This window comes from Talaromyces atroroseus (assembly GCF_001907595.1).
Source record: "Talaromyces atroroseus strain IBT 11181 chromosome Unknown scaffold_1, whole genome shotgun sequence".
Taxonomy (NCBI): domain Eukaryota; kingdom Fungi; phylum Ascomycota; class Eurotiomycetes; order Eurotiales; family Trichocomaceae; genus Talaromyces; species Talaromyces atroroseus.
The window spans coordinates 180,224-199,997 of NW_017971433.1; the positions used below are offsets into that span (position 1 = coordinate 180,224).

The window sequence follows — 19,774 nt, forward strand, 5'->3', positions numbered from 1 at the left end:
TGGTGTTGCATACTGTTAATTACCGCGAGGGTTGTGTTGCCGGTCAAGATGCATGTATCGTTGACTAGTGTACACAACGATTGCAAAAATTCAACAAGATAGCCGTTTGTTCCAAATTTGCCATTATTTTGCGTACCCGTAATGAAATATTACTTTTGTCTTTCCAGGCGGAACCGAAAATTACCACAATCCCTTCAGCCGAGCCTTAGTGGGACATCACATCCCAACACTTGCGCATCCTGCATCAAATACCCCTGACAAAAGCACTGAGTCACAGTGGGCCAATGATTGTTAATTCGAGGACTTTGTGCCACATCTTGCTGCCAGTGTTGATTGATCTACCTACCAACAGTAATCAGGATCCATGCCTATCCACCGAGTGTCATTATGTTTTTGAATACCGCAGGGGTGCCTAGGTTTTTGTCGCAGTATTATTGTTCTTATTGCCAAATGCCTATTGGACATGGCTTCGATTTCCCCAGGGCTGTGTTTGTAGTCATAATGATGGGCAATCTTGAACATTCTTCCCCCGCCGTTAAATAGAAATGGTTCCGTTGAGACAGGCATTCCAACAAGCATTGGATCACAGACAGGCACGATCGGCCAGACGAAGACTGACTGTGCTCCCGGCTGACGCTGTTGATTTCTCGTCCAATGATTTCTTATCGCTTTCACGGTCCTCGCTGTTGAAGTCACAATATTTGCAAGATTTGAATGCTTGCTACCACCCTCCAAACAAGGCGCCGCCTTTGGGAAGCGGGGGGTCTCGTCTCCTGGATGGCAACTCTGAATACGCAGAACAATTGGAACAGTTTATTGCTGAATTCCACAATGCCCCCGCCGGATTACTGTTTAACTCGGGCTTTGATGCCAATGCTGGGGTTTTCTCGTGTCTTCCACAGCCCGGTGATACAATTGTGTACGACGAGCTGATCCATGCAAGTGTGCATGAGGGAATGCGACTTTCTCGAGCCGACAAGAAACTTGCCTTCCGACACAATTCCGTTGACGACTTAGAAAGAGTCCTCTTAGATCTAGTTGAAAATGACTCGAAGTTCGGTCACAACGTGTTCATTGCAGTTGAAACCTTGTATAGTATGGACGGAGACATAGCGCCTTTGCACAAGATCATTCAACTGATACACGGGTTATTCCCTAAAAGAAACGCCTACCTTGTGGTGGACGAAGCACATGCAACAGGAGTCTTTGGGCGTAATGGAGCCGGGGTTGTTCAAGAGTTAGGTGTCCAAGAAGACGTGTTTATACGCATTCACACATTTGGAAAGTCTTTGGCGAGCCAAGGCGGTATGTTTTTACGTTTCAACTCGGCACTACCTATTCGAGAAATTGCTAACCCGCAGCTCCTCGCCATTCAGCGATCGTCTTGTGTGATGCCTTGACGAGAGAATACTTGATAAACTACGCTCGCAGCCTTATCTACACTACTGCCATGAGCCATCCGGCACTCATTGCGATTCGCACTGCCTATGAGCTAATGTGTAAAGGAAAAACCCAATCGGTACGGCTTTACTCCTTATTGTCAATTTCCCATACTAACAACACCGCTTCTACATAGCTCCAGTCGAATTTGCAGCTCAACATTTCGTACTTCCGGTCACGCTGCGACGAGTTAAGCGGTACAATCGATAAAGCTATCCTTCAAACTGACTACCACGACCGGTCCCCAATATTTTCGGTGCGGTCAAGAAAGCCACGAGAGCTAGCCCAATACTGCCAACAGCGTGGACTCGTAGTCCGGCCCATCATGGCACCGACTGTTCCTTTGGGCCAGGAACGAGTGCGAGTCTGCTTGCACGCAGGAAACACTCGGCAGGAAATCGACCGGCTGGTTGACGCGATTTCGCAGTGGGCGACGGTGCAATCCGAAAGGTCCAGGTTGTAGGAGGGTACTCTGGGAGACTTTGTTCATAGCGTCCATTATCAATATCAACACCACGCATGCATATTATTCTTTTTTCTCCCATACAGAAATTGACATCAATTTCTAGCTCAAAGTGGGTTCTCAGCGTTCTGATTGGTCGTCTTTTACTTACGTAAGTAATTCGAGTACTTTGATTGGTAATATATGTAACTCATGTGGGCCCCCCCCCGGTGCCTAACTACTTCTGTCGTAACCTTTTTGATCTTTGGTTCTTTCGTAGTCACTAAACTAACTTAACACTTTCTCTCGTGTTGCTTCGAGGAAGCTCATTACCGAAGACGCACAGGGAAACTATGAATGTTATTCCTTTGTGTGTAATAATAAATAAACGCAAAACGAATATATTCAGACTCTTTGACGGCACAACACCTATGATATTGTCGCTCAGGTATCTAGTTGCTAACCGTGACTGTGTCGCTTGTTATGTCTGCCAATCCAGCGGCTTTCTCTTTCTTTGCCTCAATTTCGAAACTCTTCATGGGATAGAATCCCCATCGTTGGAACATCTCGTGATCTTGGTCCCAGCCGTTGCAATCGGTTGTCAACATCTTCTCACCCGTGAAAACAGCATTAGCACCAGCCATGAAGCAAGTCACCTGTTGCTCTTCGGACAAATTGACACGGCCAGCTGCCAGACGAACAATTGTTGCGGGGAGGACGATTCGTGCAGTGGCGATGGTACGGAGCAGTTTATCAAAAGAGATCATTTTACGGTCTCCAAGGGGTGTGCCCTTAATGGGAACAAGAGCATTAACAGGGAATGACTCGGGGTGAGAAGGCAAGGTGGCAACTGTATGCAACAGCCCGATACGATCTGAGTCAGCTTCTCCCAAGCCCAGAATTCCACCAGAGCAGACATTTATTCCAGCGTCCCTGACATTGCTAAGCGTCTGTAGCCGCTCGTCATAGCTTCGCGATGTGATGATAGATGGATAATATTCTCGCGACGTATCAAGGTTGTGGTTGTATGCCGTCAACCCGGCATCTTTAAGTTCTTTGGCTTGCGTAGAATCAATCATACCCAAGGTGACGCAAACTTCCATGCCCATGGATCGTACACCCGTGACCATCTCCTTGATGTTCTTCAGACTGGTTTTACGACCTCGCATGTCGCGCCATGCAGCACCCATACAGAATCGGGTGCTCCCATTTTCCTTGGCAATTCGAGCAGCCTCCAGTACATCATCGACCGGCGATAACTTTGTGGCTTTGAGACCGGTATTGTACCGAGAAGATTGGGCACAGTAGGAGCAATCTTCACTGCATCCGCCCGTCTTGATATTCATCAGCGTGCACATTTGGATTGCAGCGGGGTCATGGAAGCGGCGGTGGACAATGGCCTCGATGGTTTGCAGTTAGCTCATATCGATTGCTCTACCAAAAGAAAGGTTGGCAATTGCAAGAGTATTCAGAACATACTGCGGCATGTGTCAACTGACTCAGCGGAGTCTCGTAGACCTGCTGAACCTGCTCTCTCGTCCACGTCGTCCGGGGTACCTGGGCAGCAGTGGCATCTTTTACAACAGAGGGAATAGTTGGGGAAGTCCATGGCGCCACGGGGCCACCTGTCGCAGCAGCGGTCGATGCCCCTTGCACAGTACCGTACGACCGCCTGAAGATGCTGCGAGCCAGCGTACGAGGAATCATGCGTGCCATTTTTCATAGCATTATCTCCATCAGCAGAGAGGATAGGTAGCTAGGTTTTCCTCGGCCGGTGAGAGGAGTTGATGGCCCAGACTGAGATGGACACGTGATTCATGCAATGCACATGTTTACTATTGCGTAGGCCCTGGTTCGCTGCATCCTGTAATGTTTGTTGATTGATTCTCGTAAACCCATGTCATCTACTAACTGCCTCAGGCAACGAGGGACTCTCTGGCGTTCCGGAGTGATGGGGACAGCGGGGCATGCCCGTTCTCAACCTCTTCTGATGGATTTGCCGAGGGTCCGATTTTCAGGACAGTCGTGGTGGGCGGATACGAACTCCATTTCCCTCTGTTGCTCCGTGGCTAGGCGAAAGCTAAACTGTTGAGCCTTCATTACTATGGGCCCCGGTCTCCGGTGTCCGGTTTTCACATGGTAAAGCACGCCTTTGAGTCACCGGAGTACGTTCTCAGACAAGAAACGCAGTGCGTCAACGCGTAAAACAACCCCGGGGCATTACAGTACATACGGCGTACATACAATGACAGCCCCGGTTCTTACTAGCGCCAACTGTCGTAATTTACGCTTGTTATTTAGGCTTTTTTTTCCCGACCCCAGTAAGTCTGACCCCCCATATATCCGCTAGTTATTCAAGCATCAAGCTATAGATAGTATATTTTCGGTACCGGGGTAGCATTCGTATGTCCAAAGTTCTATTACCCAGAGCCACATTCAAGCATCGGGCCTCCTCGCCTCTTACCAATCAATGCCCCGCACAGAGTTTCGTCAGAAATCGGTTGAACGCCAATGCCTACACTGTTAAACAAAGTCGACGAAGTTATTATAGATGATCGTCAGTCTCTCCGTACAGAGTAGGAAGGAAACCGAGTTGTTGTGTTGGGTAGCATGCCAGGCATATGCCCGAACGTCTAAATAGAGCTGTGGTATTCACGGAAAGATGATAGAGTTTGAGAAGCATCGAGGATCTTTTGCAGCAAGGTTCCGTAGTCCCAGCCTATCGCAGCAGCGGCCATAGCAGTGAGACTGTCCTGATCTTCTCGGCCAGGTCGACCACGCCCTGTCATGTTCTTATTCACAAATCCGTCAGTCATGATTTCGACATAGCAGACCTGGATACTCTAATAACTTACTGGCTTCATGTTGATGTCGAAAATGGCAAATTTGGAACCCTCGGAGAACCGCCTAACGTCTATTCGGATTGGAGCTTTGGCTTGAATCAACTCTGCCACTCGTTGACACTCGTCCATGATCGCTTGATAACTAGAGTCCTTCGCCAGTTCCTCGTCTCTGACAATCCGGGAGTTTGCTGTGACTGCAACCACGCCGTTATATGGCGCGACTCCTTCAAAATGATTGAACCGGGTGACTGGTGGCAAGCACCAATATTCCGGTCGCTCTGGCGAAGGGGACATCACAGTAATGGTGGCCTCTTCCCCGGCAAGATAGTCCTCGATCATTACTGTGGGTGACTCTTGCAGAAGTCCAGCAACATGGTCTTGCAGTGCAGTCTGGTCATGGCAAACTTTAACACCATAGCTTCCACGGCCGCGAACGGGTTTGGCAACTACAGGATATTTTTCGATGGATTCATTGAGAAGGTCAAGATTCTCAGGCTGAACTAGCCACGATCTAGGCAGGGTATAAGATTCTAGATCCCGTAGCCTGTCATTGAGGTAGGCCTTGTCATCGAACCTTTCCACTAGTCTGGGCGGTTGACCAATAATGTGTATTTGAGAGCCATATGGCCGTAATTCGGCTGAGTTCTGCAACGGGTGTGCAGTGAATAATATTGTATTCGCCCACAGATGCGTAGCACCCTGTCGAACCGCAGCCAAAATCCCGTCTTCTGTATCGGGGAAACACCAATCAGCGTCCGAGAGAGGATCTGGGCTGCTCTTTGGTGTCAACACCTTGATACCCTTCTGCTGCAATGTATAGGCAATGTCAGCTCCAGAATCCTTATAACCTATGAACACAGTCAGTCTCCATGTTCCGAACTAGTCGTTCATGGCCGCGGGTCAGAGGTTATTTACCATTGGGTTTTTTGGGCTTTCGAGCACCGTTAATCATGGGTGGTACGATGTCCTGGAACAAGACTGCCAGCGCAACGCTGCTGCTCTGAGACTGAGACATTATGTAGCGTGGAAATGTACTCCTTGCAACACGAAGTCCTCGAGTTGCTACCGCTGATGTATGATTGTACATTTGTACATTTCAACCTAAGTTTCTTTTGCCATAAATGTACCTGGCAACATCGGCGAGGTTGCCCGGATTAAACAAAATGATATACCCGACGTCGGAAGAAGCCTGGAACGTTCCGGCGGTTTTCGGATTCCTCCAGTAGACTAAAGCTTAAAGTAGGTGTTTGGCATCAACCAAACCCTATGTGCTGATTTAGGGGGAAAGAATAATGATTTCGTCTCATAATCAGCTCCGTTCATGCTGATTTGTTTCAGAGTCATGTTCTCCGATTCAATCCCTCCATGCACTCCTCAACTATCACCGACTTCGGGATATTGCCGGGAGAATTCCGATTCCGTGTAGTGAATGTACCCGTAATGGCTTTTCTTCCATATGGATAATTTGGCTATTGTTACTTCTGCTGATAAGATCTTGTGGTAACAATTTCTTCGCGCCCTGGCATTTTCTTATCCACTTCTTGTCTGACCGAAATCTAGAGATGAGTTACCAATTCCCCCCACGGCGTCGCCGGCAGAATACCAGCAACTGAAGTTATGTATTCTCATTCTAACATCTTATAAAGAAGTCGAGAGGGTCGACATCAGTAAGGAATTGGGCGGGTTGTAACAATCTGGGGAATCTAATTGATAGGCCTTGACCTAAAGTAGACTTATTGGATATCCAAAGGAACAGAGTGGTAGCCGCTTAGAAAAGCGACCTTGATTAATGAGTAGTTATACCATTCTTCTTGAGAGCTTTATAACCATTTTCTAGCGAGGATGCACCATGATAAGTAGGAGAATATCAAAATAATTCTTCACTAGTGGAAGTCTGCTCTGGATACGCTATAATTGTGGCGTAAGATTAACACATCCTAAAACACACAAAATCCTAAATATTTCAGGCTAGAGTGGCATGCCGAATTTTATCTTATGGGGCGAACGTCAACAGCACACTTAGTTGACCGGATGAGCGCGTTACGCTAGATCGTCACTCAAAAAATAGCTAATCAAGGCAAGTGGGAAACGGCTCTGAGACTAGAATCGATCAATAGAGAGAACCAAATACACATCCAAGTCGACATTCGATGTGCATGGCAGTCTATGTCTATAATCTAGCATCGGAACACCCAGGCTTTGGCATCATGCATAATGTTTTCTGACGCCTCTTAACACGGCTGCAACCTTGAAACCTTGAAATTGCAATACAGGTGACACTGATATAACAAGGTTCCACGTGCGTGATTGCTCGTGGCTTGGTGGCGAACTTGCTGGGCAATATTTGAATTTAAACATAAGGTTGTTTGTCATCTGGCGAGACTATAAGAAAATGTGTAGATGCGCAGCGAGTGGTCAATAGAAAAGACGTTTGGCCCACAATTTCAGGAATATGATATTGAATGTAACATCGCTGACAAGCTACGGCGGAAGGCCTCGTCAGCATAGCTAGTACAACTGGTAGTGGCTAATAAAATTTTCCTTCTTTGCCGAGAAAAAACCAAAAACTTGTTTACTTTTCATCTCTGTTGGCAAGTTAGGCCCCCAGGTTCCATCTAACATCGGAAGATTAATTACTCTACCTTACTGCAGGTACCGTACATAGTTCGCGCGATGAAACATGACTGGCGCCACCACAACATCAGCACGCTCCAGCAAGACTTCAGTCAGCAAGCGATCAGGTTGACAGTATCCGGGACCTTATTCCTTGAGTCAACGAAATGTTGCGATGAAAATCCCTAGTGACTAGGGCTTATAGTACACAATTGACCAGCCGATGGGCGTCCATAGGGATATTGTATTATTACCTACAATCTAGATGCAAGAGCTCCAAAGCAACGGTGGCTTATACGCCAATTGACGCCCCAGCGGGGGCGAAATAAAATTCTCCTTGTCAATGGCACCTTGTCTAGAAAGAGTGGGAGTCCAGGTTTCGAAGGAAGAGCCCCCCTTCCGTGTTGCAAAGGTTCCTGGTTCCTGTCTGAGATCAGTATATAAGAAGCTAGTTGCTTCCAGTGACCGTCGAAGAATAAGCTCTCCGATCTTGTCGTTGACCTTGGTCCTTAGTATCATTTATTGAGCAACAAGCTCACTGTCGCTCCTTCAGCAAACCCACGCTCCTTATATTTGACCTCACACTGTTTATATTACTTTCACACTCCTTTCAGAACTCCAAGGTAAACACTTTGAACATGCAGATCAAGAACACCATTGTCCTTTTGACGGCTCTCCTGGCCGGCAGCGCTACAGCGCGTCTACATGGCCATGAGCGTCGCAGCCACCACGAAAAACGTGAGGTTGCTGCTACTGCCACTGCCGAAAGCACTGCTACTACCACCAGCTCGGGCTTCGGAGGCGTCACCTCGCCCTCCGGTACTGGGGACACGTACTGTGGTAATGTTGGTATCCCCTACGGCTCCAACATCATTGAGATCACCGAGGACGAGCTGGACTCGTACAACTGGACTGTCACTCTAGATGGATCTTTCATCCTACAGGAATACACGGCTTACTTCTGGAACAACTGCAATGAAGAGGGCGAGCTCGCCGGCTTCTTCGATACCACTTTCCCCTTGACCGTCACCATTGGTGTCGGTGAAAAATCTTATGTCGCCATTGATGTCGATTCCCAGGGTGCTTTTGTCACTTCTCCAACCTCGGTGGGCGTTCCTCGCAGCACTACTGATGGCATTATCATGGGTTTCTGGGGTGAATTCAACATTGATACTACTATCAACGACGGCTGGAGCGGCTTTGATGTCTCTGCTCTGGTAGCCTTGGACAATGGCAAAACCGACTACCCTGGTCTAGCGCTGACTGGTGACGGCCAGACTTCCTACATCACCAATAGTCTCGGAAGTGCCTACAATGCTTACAGCGAAACCAGTGAGGCCAGCACCGGCGGTATTGGCGGCAATGTTGTGCCTGGCAAGCTTGCTCTTACCGCCTATATGGCCTATAACGGTCAAAGCATCTGATTTTGAGTCGATCGCTTCACGACCTTTGTCCCTTTCTCTCGCGCGCGCGCGCTTTAGCCTTGCTGTTCATGCAGTACGCACAAACAATTCCGGTTTAAGAATATTCTTTTTTTCGATGTTCTTGCATGCAGCAATTGGCTTGAGAAGCAAACCCTTTTGATACTATCTTGCACATACTTTTGGAACCCGTTGTACATAGATTCCAAGATTCTAAAATGTGAACACTCATTTTTGAAGCTATACATAGCTTACCTAACTATTTTACCTAATTAGCCATTTAGGTATAGGATTATTCAGTCGTAACAAATGACACCGTTCACTAATGCTATGACAGAATCATAAGAACAGCTTGGACCGTAACAGGAGCATAGCACCATTCGCTACTAGATACAAATTCATAACTACTCTATTTCACTGCAGATTTGGCCACAAGCACATTTCTCAGTGTCGGCTCGAGAGGGAATTTCTGCTCCTCCGCCGACAAATCTTTGTAGATCTCGTCCCAGCGGTTCTGTAGCCGTTCGGGTGTCTTCCAAGCATATTCCGAATCTCGGAGCCATAGGCGAAGAAGATGACGTCTGCCGAAAGAGGTTAATCGCGATTTCCAAAATGCAGTGTACACGCTTACTTACTCTTTTTTCGGAGCATTTTCGAATCCCTCTCGTGCATGGAAAATTGCCAAGTTGTTTACGTACTGGATATCTCCCTTCTGGAAATCTAGCCGAACGCTATGCTCTTCGCCGAGGAAATGCAGAGCATCTAATGCCTCTGCCTGGGCTTCAGTTATCGGTGGAATATCGGCCGATCGTGGCTGGCCTGAAAATCCAGTAAAGTATCGTCGAGCATATTGCACTATAAGTCGTTCTGGTGCTTCGGCTGTTGTGGGCTGGTAATGGAGGAGAGGTCTCAGGGTATACGGAGTCACGGGATTACCAAACCTGGGAGGGGGGCTATTAACGTACTTGGACTGAAATTGAGGCCACTGATTCTGAGATCTTACCCATCAAGCACCCAGTCGGCCGTCAATGTGTGAATGAGATCCGGACGGTTTTTTGCCAGAATATTATAGACATTCCAGATACTTGCTAGCTGTGATTCGCCGCCCACCGCTGCTGACTCGAGGCAGAACAGAGACACAATGTCTCCTGAGTCAGTATGGAATACTTGCTTATCATTTGTAGCCGCAGGACCTCCAATCGACTCCCTGCTGTACGTCGGAGTTAGATCTTTGATATGTGAGAGGACCACTGTCTGCCCCTCTGCGGCGTTCCTTTTCTCTTGCCGGCCTCGAAGATCGGCTACGTGGGATGAGACACCAGTGTAGACAATGATATTATCTTCCCGGGAGTATTTGTCTACTGGTATACCACGGAGAACAAAGAACCCTCGACCAAAATGAATATTCCGTGACTGTTCCCGTAGCAGATTATGGAGAATTGGTAACGGAAAGGTTGTTTGATTGATGTGGCCAAGAGATAGGTTCAATGCTGATGAGGAGCCATCAGTGATACAATATTGACTTGGAAACGCAAATTGGTTACCTTTAAAATGGTTCAACGCTTGGTCAATCTCCTCCACGTCACGGTCACTCAGAACAACAACCCAGTCATCGCGTCCCTGGATATCCTTGCCATCCCAAACAAAAGATGCAGCAAGCTGCTGTGGCAGTCCCGGTGGCAAAACCTTAGGTAGAGTCTCCGACTCCAGGCGTCTTGCGGTGCGATCCGCATACTTTGGATAATCGGGATGATACTGGATATCCGGCTGACGCTGGACAGTTGCGGCTGCCATTGCTGTGTGTTTTTTGCTTGTAACTCTTTCTAACAGTAAAACTGCAGAGAAGAAGAACTAGGAAGGGACTGCGGAAACGGGAGTTTATAATCAGTGGCCGTCGGGGCTGCGCGGGGTGATTGCGTGACAAGAGCTACTTTTGTGCCATAATGAGCATTGCATTGCATGTCGTCCCTATAGCATCGATATCGACATCTTCAACACCGACATCAAATAGCGCGAGCTGTCGCCCTTTCTAGATTGCGGCTGGGGATATTCTCACTTCAGATAGTCAGTGTGTATAACTAAGTATAGGTAGTGTCCGATCTTGATGTGGCATTACATAGAAATACCTACGTGTTGAACATCAGTCGAGAAATATCAGTCAAAGCAATTGCATCTCTCGAAATTGGGGAAATTAGCTATCAATTTTCCACATGCTCTAACGGATGTGCTCCTCTGGTCCTGAGGAAGATAGTCCACCTCTTCCACCTCGTCCGGCTATTCCACTCATTTCGTCCGTTGTTGCCGCCTGTAGCAGATCAGACAAGCCTTCTACAGCGCCCGACGGTGATTCCCGCGGTACTTGTGGCCTAGCACTCAGAGGGGATCCACGAGACCCAGATAATATCTCCCGGGGTACGACATACGAAAGTGTTCGTGGTCCGCGACGCTGAGGAGATTGACGAGGCGTAGGCTCGTTTTCGACATAATGTCTACGGGAGTGATAAGGCAGCGAGCCTGCCGGCCGTGGTGCACTCTCGGAGTCTGATCTCGCCAATTCGTTCAGTATGTAAGCGAGTTGCTTCCGGATGCTATGAAGCTTTTCGCCTGAGAGTTGGTTTCTGATCTTTTCGACATCTTCACCAGGCGCTTGCTTCATGACCATAACAAAACCGTAGCCCCCAGGATATGCAAAAGTCGGGCCTTGTTTGTAGCGGACACTATGCATGTGCTCTGGTCCATGTCCGATGTCAGCTAGCTGGTCCATGATGTCGATTTTCCAGTCAATGTGACGGTCGACAATCGCTTTGTTCTTCTCGACATCCTCTATCCCAAATTCTTCAGGGTTGAGACTGTACGAACAAGAAGGAACACGTTGATTAGCAAAGTTGGGTGCGGTTGAATCAATGGATGGGAAGGACTCACTCATATCGGATCTTGACCATCACCCTAGATCCAGTTTCTTGTACGCGCACATGAGTCAAGACGTGCATCTGTGCTATTCTAGGGTCCGTAATTTCTGTCAGTTGTTCCTCCATTTTGATTGACATGTTGAGTGCTTTAATCTTGAAGATTCGGCCCTCGAGGTTGCGGAACCACGTGTCACGTTGGTCCATTTTGACATTTTCTGAGGAAAAATGAACGATGAACGATGAAGGTTGAAAGTTGGCGTAAGTGTGGAAAGACAAATTTTCAGTGGGCGTTGGCTGGGCATTGGCTGTTTTTATACCTAGGATTGTGACCGGAACCTTGGAAGGCAGACGTGATGACGGTGGGTGTCCTTCAGGCAATAATGCTATTGTTCTGTCACACAAACTAGAAAGGAAAAGTTCATTGTTTGCCTGTTTACAGTATTGCCTCTGCCTGACAGAGTTTTATGCAAGGCCAAAAGCCTACGGAGGCCTATAACTCCACGGCTCATACAGATGTTTGTTTAATAAGCATATACTTTCAATAGAGAACCTATTGGAAGGCTTTTATTGGTAAGATATATGCCGGGCAACGACTTTGTATAGGGAATATTACCGTATTTCCAATCCGAAACAAAGTAATGTCCGGATACCGCTCCCACCGTACACAAAGAATCTTTGTACATGGATATGAGATTAAGGATTTGGATGGCTGGCGGCCTGTCAATATCAATTACATTCATGAGCTAGTTGGATATTAAAGATATCAGGAACACTCCAGTATTACTTTACAATCATTGGCTAAATAGACAATAAAGGCCTTCGGAGCACTCCAATCTCAATTCGCATTAGTTGGCTAACTGGGGATAAAGATCCTGGGAACATCTCAATGTCTGTCTCCATTCACTAGCTAGATAAACATATCTAGAGCACTCTGGTTATCAGTTTGGTGTTGTCCTTGAATCCGTTTGGCATCCTGAGAAGTCAATATGACCATGTGTTTGCCTCAAATAGTAGAGGTTTTTGATTGAATACCTTCAATACGTTCAAAGCTTCATGTACAATGGCTAAAGCTTCAGTAGATCCACTAAATAGACTACTGAGGGTGACCTGAAGTATAATTTCTTGACTTAATGCTTACGCTTATTATAGGTCAATGGAAGCTTTAACCCCGAACGTACGCGCACCTCCAAGCGAGGCAGAACTCCTTCTCCAGCTATTGCCGGCAAAAAGAAGAGAAGCGACTCTGAGGATGATGATTTGAACTTTATTTTTGACAAAAGCTTCATGGCTTGATTCCGCAGTAGTCAGAGAGTAGAACCTGACTGTAACTCCGAGAAGGCATGTCCATATTCATCGATCATGTCTATATTTAATTCGATTGTTTAAATTCTTCTTTGGACAATTAGATAAAGTATTATTTTAGAGTGCCATTCATCTCTATGTTGGAGCTAATATTAGATAGTAAGTTTGTAGATCGGGAGACCCTCTACTCACTATAGCCAGGTTAAATCGTATTTATATTTAGCTTTCCAAAAACCGCTGTCCAGGAAGCATCTTCCTACAATAAAAGAGGAGCCATGTATATAGCAGACATATACTCTTGACTTAATGCTTACTTCAGGGCATTTACAGGTTTGAGGGGAGCAACGTACATACATACATCGATACGGGGCTACAAACCTCCTAGGTAGATTAGTGCTTACCTGGCACTATCAGCTCTATCGGAAGCATAATACGACCTAGAAATATGGCTAACGTCTCGCCACGAGGCCCAAACAGTATTCCAGCATTAAATTCCAGTGCTTTAGCCACTCATATCATGCGTGCAAGGCTAAAGTGATTTTCCCGGGGTCCGGGGTTTGGTTACTTAGTTCAAGTTGGGTATGTGCATTCTCCACTCTGCAATCAAAAGCTACTATTGGAGGCTAACAGCGCAGCATTTTTTGCAGAGTTTGATCCAAAAGTTATCTGCATCAACGCGCCTCCCTTGCTATTTAACGCCACCATGTTCACTTCGTACAACCTCGAGGATAAGTCTGGCGGATCCTACCGCATTCCCAAGCTCAATATGAAGAAATCCAGATTCGGGTGTCAGCGGTGCAAAACTCGTCGCGTCAAAGTAAGCACCGCACTGACCAGCAATACATGTAAACATAAAGAATGATTACTGATCGAGCCATATCCGCAACCCAGTGCGATGAGGCCAAGCCCAAGTGCCAGAACTGTAAGCGACACGGGGCAACCTGCGTCTATCTTGGTGCGCAACCTAAGAGACAAACCCCCAAGGGGTCCCATTCTGGCGCCACGTCTTACAGCGACCTGTGTAAATCCGACGTAGACTTGGTTGACCCACCGGAGTCGCGAGAACGACGGCTCCTGGAGGCAAGGCTCATGTGCCAGTATGTCCGCAAGACTGCAGAATCCATCAGCATTGATGACTTCTCCCGGTCGGTTTACACCAAGGCCGTTCTAGAGCTCTGCTTCCAGAACGACGCAATGCTCTATGGCATGTATTCCATGGCCGCGCTCGATCAAGCACGCTGCAGCCAAGAAGATGACACTGTGGCTTCCTTGGACATCCACCGAAGATACCTTTCAATGGCGCTCAGGCACCACCAGAACGACCTAGGCAACATTACCACCGACAACATTGACGCTATTTGCGTGACATCCTCGATATTCCGGGCATTCGCTTTTGGCTTACTTCAGCATCGTACCCTGCAGCCGTACAGTCCACCAATCGAATGGCTCACGCTTGCGAAAACAGCGGTTGCCGTGTTCACCGAGGCCTATGACATTGTCAAAGATAAGCCAAATTCCATAGCCTGGCAATGTCTTAAGCAGGTCACGACCTTTGAAGTACCCAAAGCCAGTAGCGAGCGAGGGTATGAGGACCTTAAGTACCTATTACAGCGGGATGCCGAAGACGCCAGAACGGAAGCTTGGGACGACGAAGTGCGGGAGGCGTATGAATGGGCTGTGCGGTTTTTCGGGGACTTGAGAGGTGCAGCTCAGAGTGGAATGGAGGAGGGGCAAATATGCAGGAGACTAATTATTTTCCCCATGTTCATGCACGACCGGCTTGTGGGACTGATTCGCGATGCGGAGCCGAGGTCCCTGGTTCTACTTGCGCACTACTTTGCTTACCTGGTCTCCTTCGAGCACATCTGGTGGATTGGAACTGCCGGGGTGCAGGAGGTGCGTGCCATTGCTGCGAACCTCACGGGGCGATGGAGCCGTCTGATGGAATGGCCCATCCAGATACTCGACCAATGGGAGAAGGGGAGACGCCTCCCTCGGTAGACGATCTGTTGTAGTTTTCTTTTTGCCCCAATCTAGATATTTCCTAATGGGGTATGCGTTTTCGCATTCCCCACACTTCCTTGCTTATGACGTCTTGTATCTCAGAATCTATATAAAGACCCTTGATTGTGCGAACTTCTACTGGATCTATCCATAACAATATCTACCTTGGTTAATAACTATCTATCTATCTATACATCTACCAATCAATCATGGCATTCCTGCTACAGCACTTCTTCCCTCAAAATCCGTCCTTTAGCTACGAGGCCATGAGGGCGGCCGGTGTCTGCAATTTCGGGGGCGCGGATTTGGGCGAAGTCATCTCCATCTGTTCGCGCATACCGTCCGGCAATGAGGATCGTTGGCTTCAAGAGTGGCGGAGCGCTGCTGATCGAGCGGCTACCAATGCACGCATCAGCTTATCAAAAGGGAATAAGCCCGGTGCCAGGGATGCGTTTCTGCGCGCGTCAAACTACTATCGAACCGCCGAGTTCTACCGTCGCGAGGACCCAGTCAACGACGAATTATCGAAGACCTTGTCAGAATTGTGCTCGGCCATGTTTTTCTCCGCCGTTGAACAGATGCCGTACACCTTGGAGAAGGTCAGCATTCCGTATGAAGGCACGACTCTTCCGGGTATCTTTGTACGATCCAACAAAGCTCAGACCCCGGCCCCAACGCTCATACTCAACGGGGGCTTTGACTCTGTCAAGGAAGAAGTTTGTTTAACCTTTGGCGCACCAGCGCTAGAGCTCGGTTTCAATGTTCTGGCGTTTGATGGTCCAGGACAAGGCGAAGCTTTGCGGCAGCAGAAGTTAGTTTTTAGGCATGATTGGGAGAAAGTCATTACACCAGTGATGGACTACACCCTTTCACGGCCAGATGTGGACCAAACCAAAGTATTCTTGTATGGCATTAGTATGGGCGGTTACTTGGTGCCAAGGGCAGTTGCCTACGAGCACCGTGCTGCGGCCATAATTCTGAATGATGGCATTTACGATTTTGGCAGCGCTTTTCGCAACCAGTCATTTGGCATTGGAAAATTTCTGGCCGATAATCACTGGGATGCTACTTTCAAGACCCTTGCACGCTTGATCATGAGACGGAATACGGGATTCAAGTGGGCTCTGTTGAACGGTCAATGGGTGTACGGACTGCCCGAAGCTGGGATACTGCGCGAGTCGGACAAGTACACTCTTGAGGGAATCGTGGGAAATATCAAGACACCGGCGCTTATACTAGATGCCCCAGATGACCATTTCTTGAAAGGGCAGCCCGAGGAATTATACAAAAGACTGGAGTGCGAGAAGACCCTTGTTCAGTTAACTAGGGACGAAGGAGCAAGTTTACATTGCCATATTGGCTCGGCTGCAAGGCTTAATCAAGTAGTCGGCGACTATTTGATGGAGCGCATATCGTAGGCAATCCTCTATATCCCATACTCTCGCTGCTACAATATGCAGTCTCGGCGTGCAAGATCGTGTACACATGTGTCTTTGTGAATATCTGAGACTTTCTTATTTTCAAATACCCAAGTTGTTTGTATAATAATAAGCAAACAACACAGAACAAACCAGCAGAGCCAGTCTGACTCTCCTGTTAGTCAGTAACCGCCGGCATTTAGGATTTCTAAATATCCCGTACCAAAGTATACGTACATACTGATGACAACTTGTGACAATATAGAGATATACGTACTATAATGCGTAAGCGAAGCAAAACAACGAAATCTTTTATACAGAGCCTGAAAATGGAAGTTCTCCGAAAGTAAAGCCGGAGAAATACCTAATTATATGTCCAATATGCCGCCGGTCTCTGCGTCCATACGCAGCCGAATTTCCCTAGAAGCAGGGTCTCGTCGATCGATTTCTTCGTGATTCTCGAATCAGAAACGCCATGAATCGTCGGATATGCACGATATACTCATAGTTGCACATGCAATAGTGCCCCCCTCTTGACTCGGAACATTCGATAGTCTCGGAGGAGGATCGACGAATAGTGTACATGCTGCATATATAGTGCATTCGCGTTCGTACAGACATTTCGAATACTTGCATGCGCATGAAAGGCCTGTTACTTGCGCAAAAGACGTTGCCTTCTAGATATTGTGAATTATTAGCTGACTTGCAATCACGCACACCTTAAATGTCATTCAATGTATAGCGGCGTCTCGCTACGATCATTAATCACACCTGCATCTGTTAGTGTACACAATTTTCCAATCAAGTCCGGAAAGAAAGTCCGAGTGAGTATTTTCCTCAGCGTACCTGTAGATCTAATTACGATTTTGTTCTTTTGCATTTCATTATTCCATATCACAGGATACATTAGATGAGTTACGCGAATTAGACACTGCGCTCATGCATAATACATCTCCGATTATCCACCCGGACATTAACATGGAGAGACACGAGACATATGAACTGTCTGTGAGACTCCACCAACATCATTTATATAATGCATACGCACCTCCCACGACCTTGAGCACCTTTCTATCGGTTTGTCTTTCTTCTCTAGTGGGTGTAGCTTTTTCCAGAAACAAGTCTGTTCCACGGTTTTTATCACTATGAGGGCTGAAGTGTCAGTTTTACTTGCTCTGCCTCTTCTGGCCACGGCAACTACGTACAACCTCAGTGCTCTCTTTGGGTCAGTTCTTTCTCCAGATGCTGAATATTATTACCCAAGTGATGCCAACTGGACCGGGGAGGTAACCCAGAGATGGAGCACATGGCACGCCCCTACATACCTGGGTGCTATCAAGCCAGCAACTGAGCGAGATGTGCAAGACATCGTATGTAGTCTAGCCATACATGATGGAATCTTGATGTGACTTTCAAATACTTATGCTGGGCAGGTCAAAATTGCTTCTGCTCATAACATCTCCTTTCTCGCAACCGGTGGTGGCCACGGCGTGTCTCAAAACTTGGCCAATGTACAAAACGCAATCGACATTGATCTATCAAACTTCAAGACTGTCGAGGTTGACGAGGCAAATAACCAAGTGATTGTTGGCGGTGGTGCAACCTATGGCCAGCTCTATGATCCGCTATATAAAATCGGGAAAGAAATCCGTAAGTGATATCTCCATTGGACGGATTTATGGTCTGATTTGCGCTAACCATATGTTTAATCGTCCAGCAACCGGCAATGCAGAGTGCGTGGGGGTAGTTGGAGCGTCTGTCGGTGCCGGCGTTGGCTTGCTTCAGGGTCTACATGGATACACGTCTGACGCACTGCTCTCGGCGCGCATTGTAACTGCTTCGGGAGTTCTGTTTGAAGCATCTGCAACAAACAACACTGATCTGTTTTGGGCCATTCGCGGTGCCGGTGCGAACTTTGGTATTATTACGTCCGCAACATACCGGATTTACGATGCTACGAATGGTGGACAGGCGCAGAATGCAGACTTTCTATTTCCCCAAACGGCGAACAGATCTGTCTGGGATGCGCTTCAGACACTGGATGAAACGCTCCCAGCCGAGTTGTCAGTAACTATCACGTCTGCGTACAATCAGACGAGCGCCCAGGTAAATATGCCCTGGGGGCTCGGTGATGAAGTACGATTTGCTGACTGAATCAGGCTGCGATACTCGTGAACCTTGTCTATTTCGGGCCACAAGATGAATTCCAACCTTACGTGAATCAGTTTGTGGCTTTGAACCCAACGCGGTGGCGGAATATCACTGCGCCATGGAATAATTTGATCGCTCAGGCAAATTTCGGTGCCCCTTCCAGTAGCTGCGACACAAACGAGCATATCAACATGTTCAGCATCGCTCTAAACAAGACAGATCCGTTGACATTCCAAGGCTTCTTTGATGATATGATTCTTTTTTCTCAGATGAACCCTTCGTACAGTGGCGCCTGGGTCATTGAACGCTATGGTTCACAGGGTCCCATGGCTGTCCCAACGGAAAGTCGAGGTGTTTATCCATGGCGCGAGGCAAAGATGCAACTGTATGCTATTATTTTCCGTCTCTTTGACCCTATCCTTCACTATCTAATCCTTTGTTGTCAGGCTCTTTGAAAGCAACTACGCCAATAGCTCACTTGATGACACTGTGGACGCATTCTACACTCAACAACGCCAACATTTCAATGAATTCAGCGGTTTTAACACTTTTGCTACTTATGTTAACTATGCCCACGGTGATGAAGGTCCAAACGCGTGGTATGGTGATGCGGACAATCTGTCGCGTTTGAGTGCATTGAAGAGCAAATGGGACTCGAATAATCTTTTCGGAGCAGCCAAACCTGTGCCCTTTTAGGGAGAGATTATATATTTGGAGTACATATATGTGTGTACCGAATAAAAAACTTAATACATGAGTTGTCGGATGGCTGCACGGGGTTTTATCAAGCCCTTAATCAGGTAACTACAGGGTTTAATTTCACTATATAAGTAATCTACTCAAGACATGATTCCCACTACTTTACATGAAGTTATCTGTTGTGAAAAAATTTCTTTATTCAATAAGAATTCTTGAGCTAGGAAGCTCCAATTAGTGATAACTCTCTCTGAATTGCATTTGAAATGAGTAATTGGATTAGACCATTCAGTCTATTACATATGCCATCAACTACAATTGGTGATCTTCTGCTTTATTTCATCACAGAGGTTCCTTTATTTGAGCCATCATGTCAGGTCACAAATACCTGGGTATCAAACGCGGCTTTTCGAACATTCAGTATTGGTGCAGGGCTCTGCTACCTTTGTCTCATCTAGCTATGGATGCAACCGTAGGAGCCGAGGCATGGGAGTAAGAACAGTGAATTTAAAGATGAACGACATATCGAATACAT

At 47.2% G+C, this 19,774-nt stretch overlaps 7 protein-coding genes across 7 annotated transcripts; 4 read left to right on the forward strand and 3 right to left on the reverse strand.

Moving 5' to 3' along the window:
• Positions 1-545: 545 nt before the first annotated feature.
• UA08_01141 (hypothetical protein) lies at positions 546-1,903 on the forward strand (the record flags this gene model as incomplete). Its single annotated transcript, XM_020260903.1, has 3 exons — positions 546-1,305; positions 1,377-1,519; positions 1,577-1,903. 3 exons carry the CDS (start codon positions 546-548, stop codon positions 1,901-1,903), a joined length of 1,230 nt encoding a protein of 409 aa, XP_020123320.1.
• Positions 1,904-2,334: 431 nt separating this feature from the next.
• Positions 2,335-3,598, reverse strand: UA08_01142 (Biotin synthase, mitochondrial; the record flags this gene model as incomplete). Its single annotated transcript, XM_020260914.1, has 2 exons — positions 2,335-3,282; positions 3,362-3,598. 2 exons carry the CDS (start codon positions 3,596-3,598, stop codon positions 2,335-2,337), a joined length of 1,185 nt encoding a protein of 394 aa, XP_020123607.1.
• Positions 3,599-4,515: 917 nt separating this feature from the next.
• UA08_01143 (hypothetical protein) lies at positions 4,516-5,740 on the reverse strand (the record flags this gene model as incomplete). Its single annotated transcript, XM_020260925.1, has 3 exons — positions 4,516-4,664; positions 4,734-5,573; positions 5,641-5,740. The coding sequence occupies 3 exons, from the start codon at positions 5,738-5,740 to the stop codon at positions 4,516-4,518; spliced, it is 1,089 nt and encodes a 362-aa protein (XP_020123606.1).
• Positions 5,741-7,976: 2,236 nt separating this feature from the next.
• UA08_01144 (hypothetical protein) lies at positions 7,977-8,762 on the forward strand (the record flags this gene model as incomplete). The annotated part of the gene is made up of 1 exon (XM_020260936.1): positions 7,977-8,762. One exon carries the CDS (start codon positions 7,977-7,979, stop codon positions 8,760-8,762), a length of 786 nt encoding a protein of 261 aa, XP_020123325.1.
• A 406-nt stretch (positions 8,763-9,168) lies between these two features.
• Positions 9,169-11,872, reverse strand: UA08_01145 (hypothetical protein; the record flags this gene model as incomplete). The annotated part of the gene is made up of 5 exons (XM_020260947.1): positions 9,169-9,340; positions 9,395-9,700; positions 9,763-10,555; positions 10,980-11,608; positions 11,682-11,872. 5 exons carry the CDS (start codon positions 11,870-11,872, stop codon positions 9,169-9,171), a joined length of 2,091 nt encoding a protein of 696 aa, XP_020123324.1.
• A 1,801-nt stretch (positions 11,873-13,673) lies between these two features.
• UA08_01146 (hypothetical protein) lies at positions 13,674-16,392 on the forward strand (the record flags this gene model as incomplete). The annotated part of the gene is made up of 3 exons (XM_020260958.1): positions 13,674-13,787; positions 13,862-14,866; positions 15,202-16,392. The coding sequence occupies 3 exons, from the start codon at positions 13,674-13,676 to the stop codon at positions 16,390-16,392; spliced, it is 2,310 nt and encodes a 769-aa protein (XP_020123323.1).
• A 1,145-nt stretch (positions 16,393-17,537) lies between these two features.
• UA08_01147 (hypothetical protein) lies at positions 17,538-19,239 on the forward strand (the record flags this gene model as incomplete). The annotated part of the gene is made up of 5 exons (XM_020260969.1): positions 17,538-17,762; positions 17,826-18,042; positions 18,110-18,498; positions 18,552-18,928; positions 18,990-19,239. 5 exons carry the CDS (start codon positions 17,538-17,540, stop codon positions 19,237-19,239), a joined length of 1,458 nt encoding a protein of 485 aa, XP_020123322.1.
• Positions 19,240-19,774: the final 535 nt, after the last annotated feature.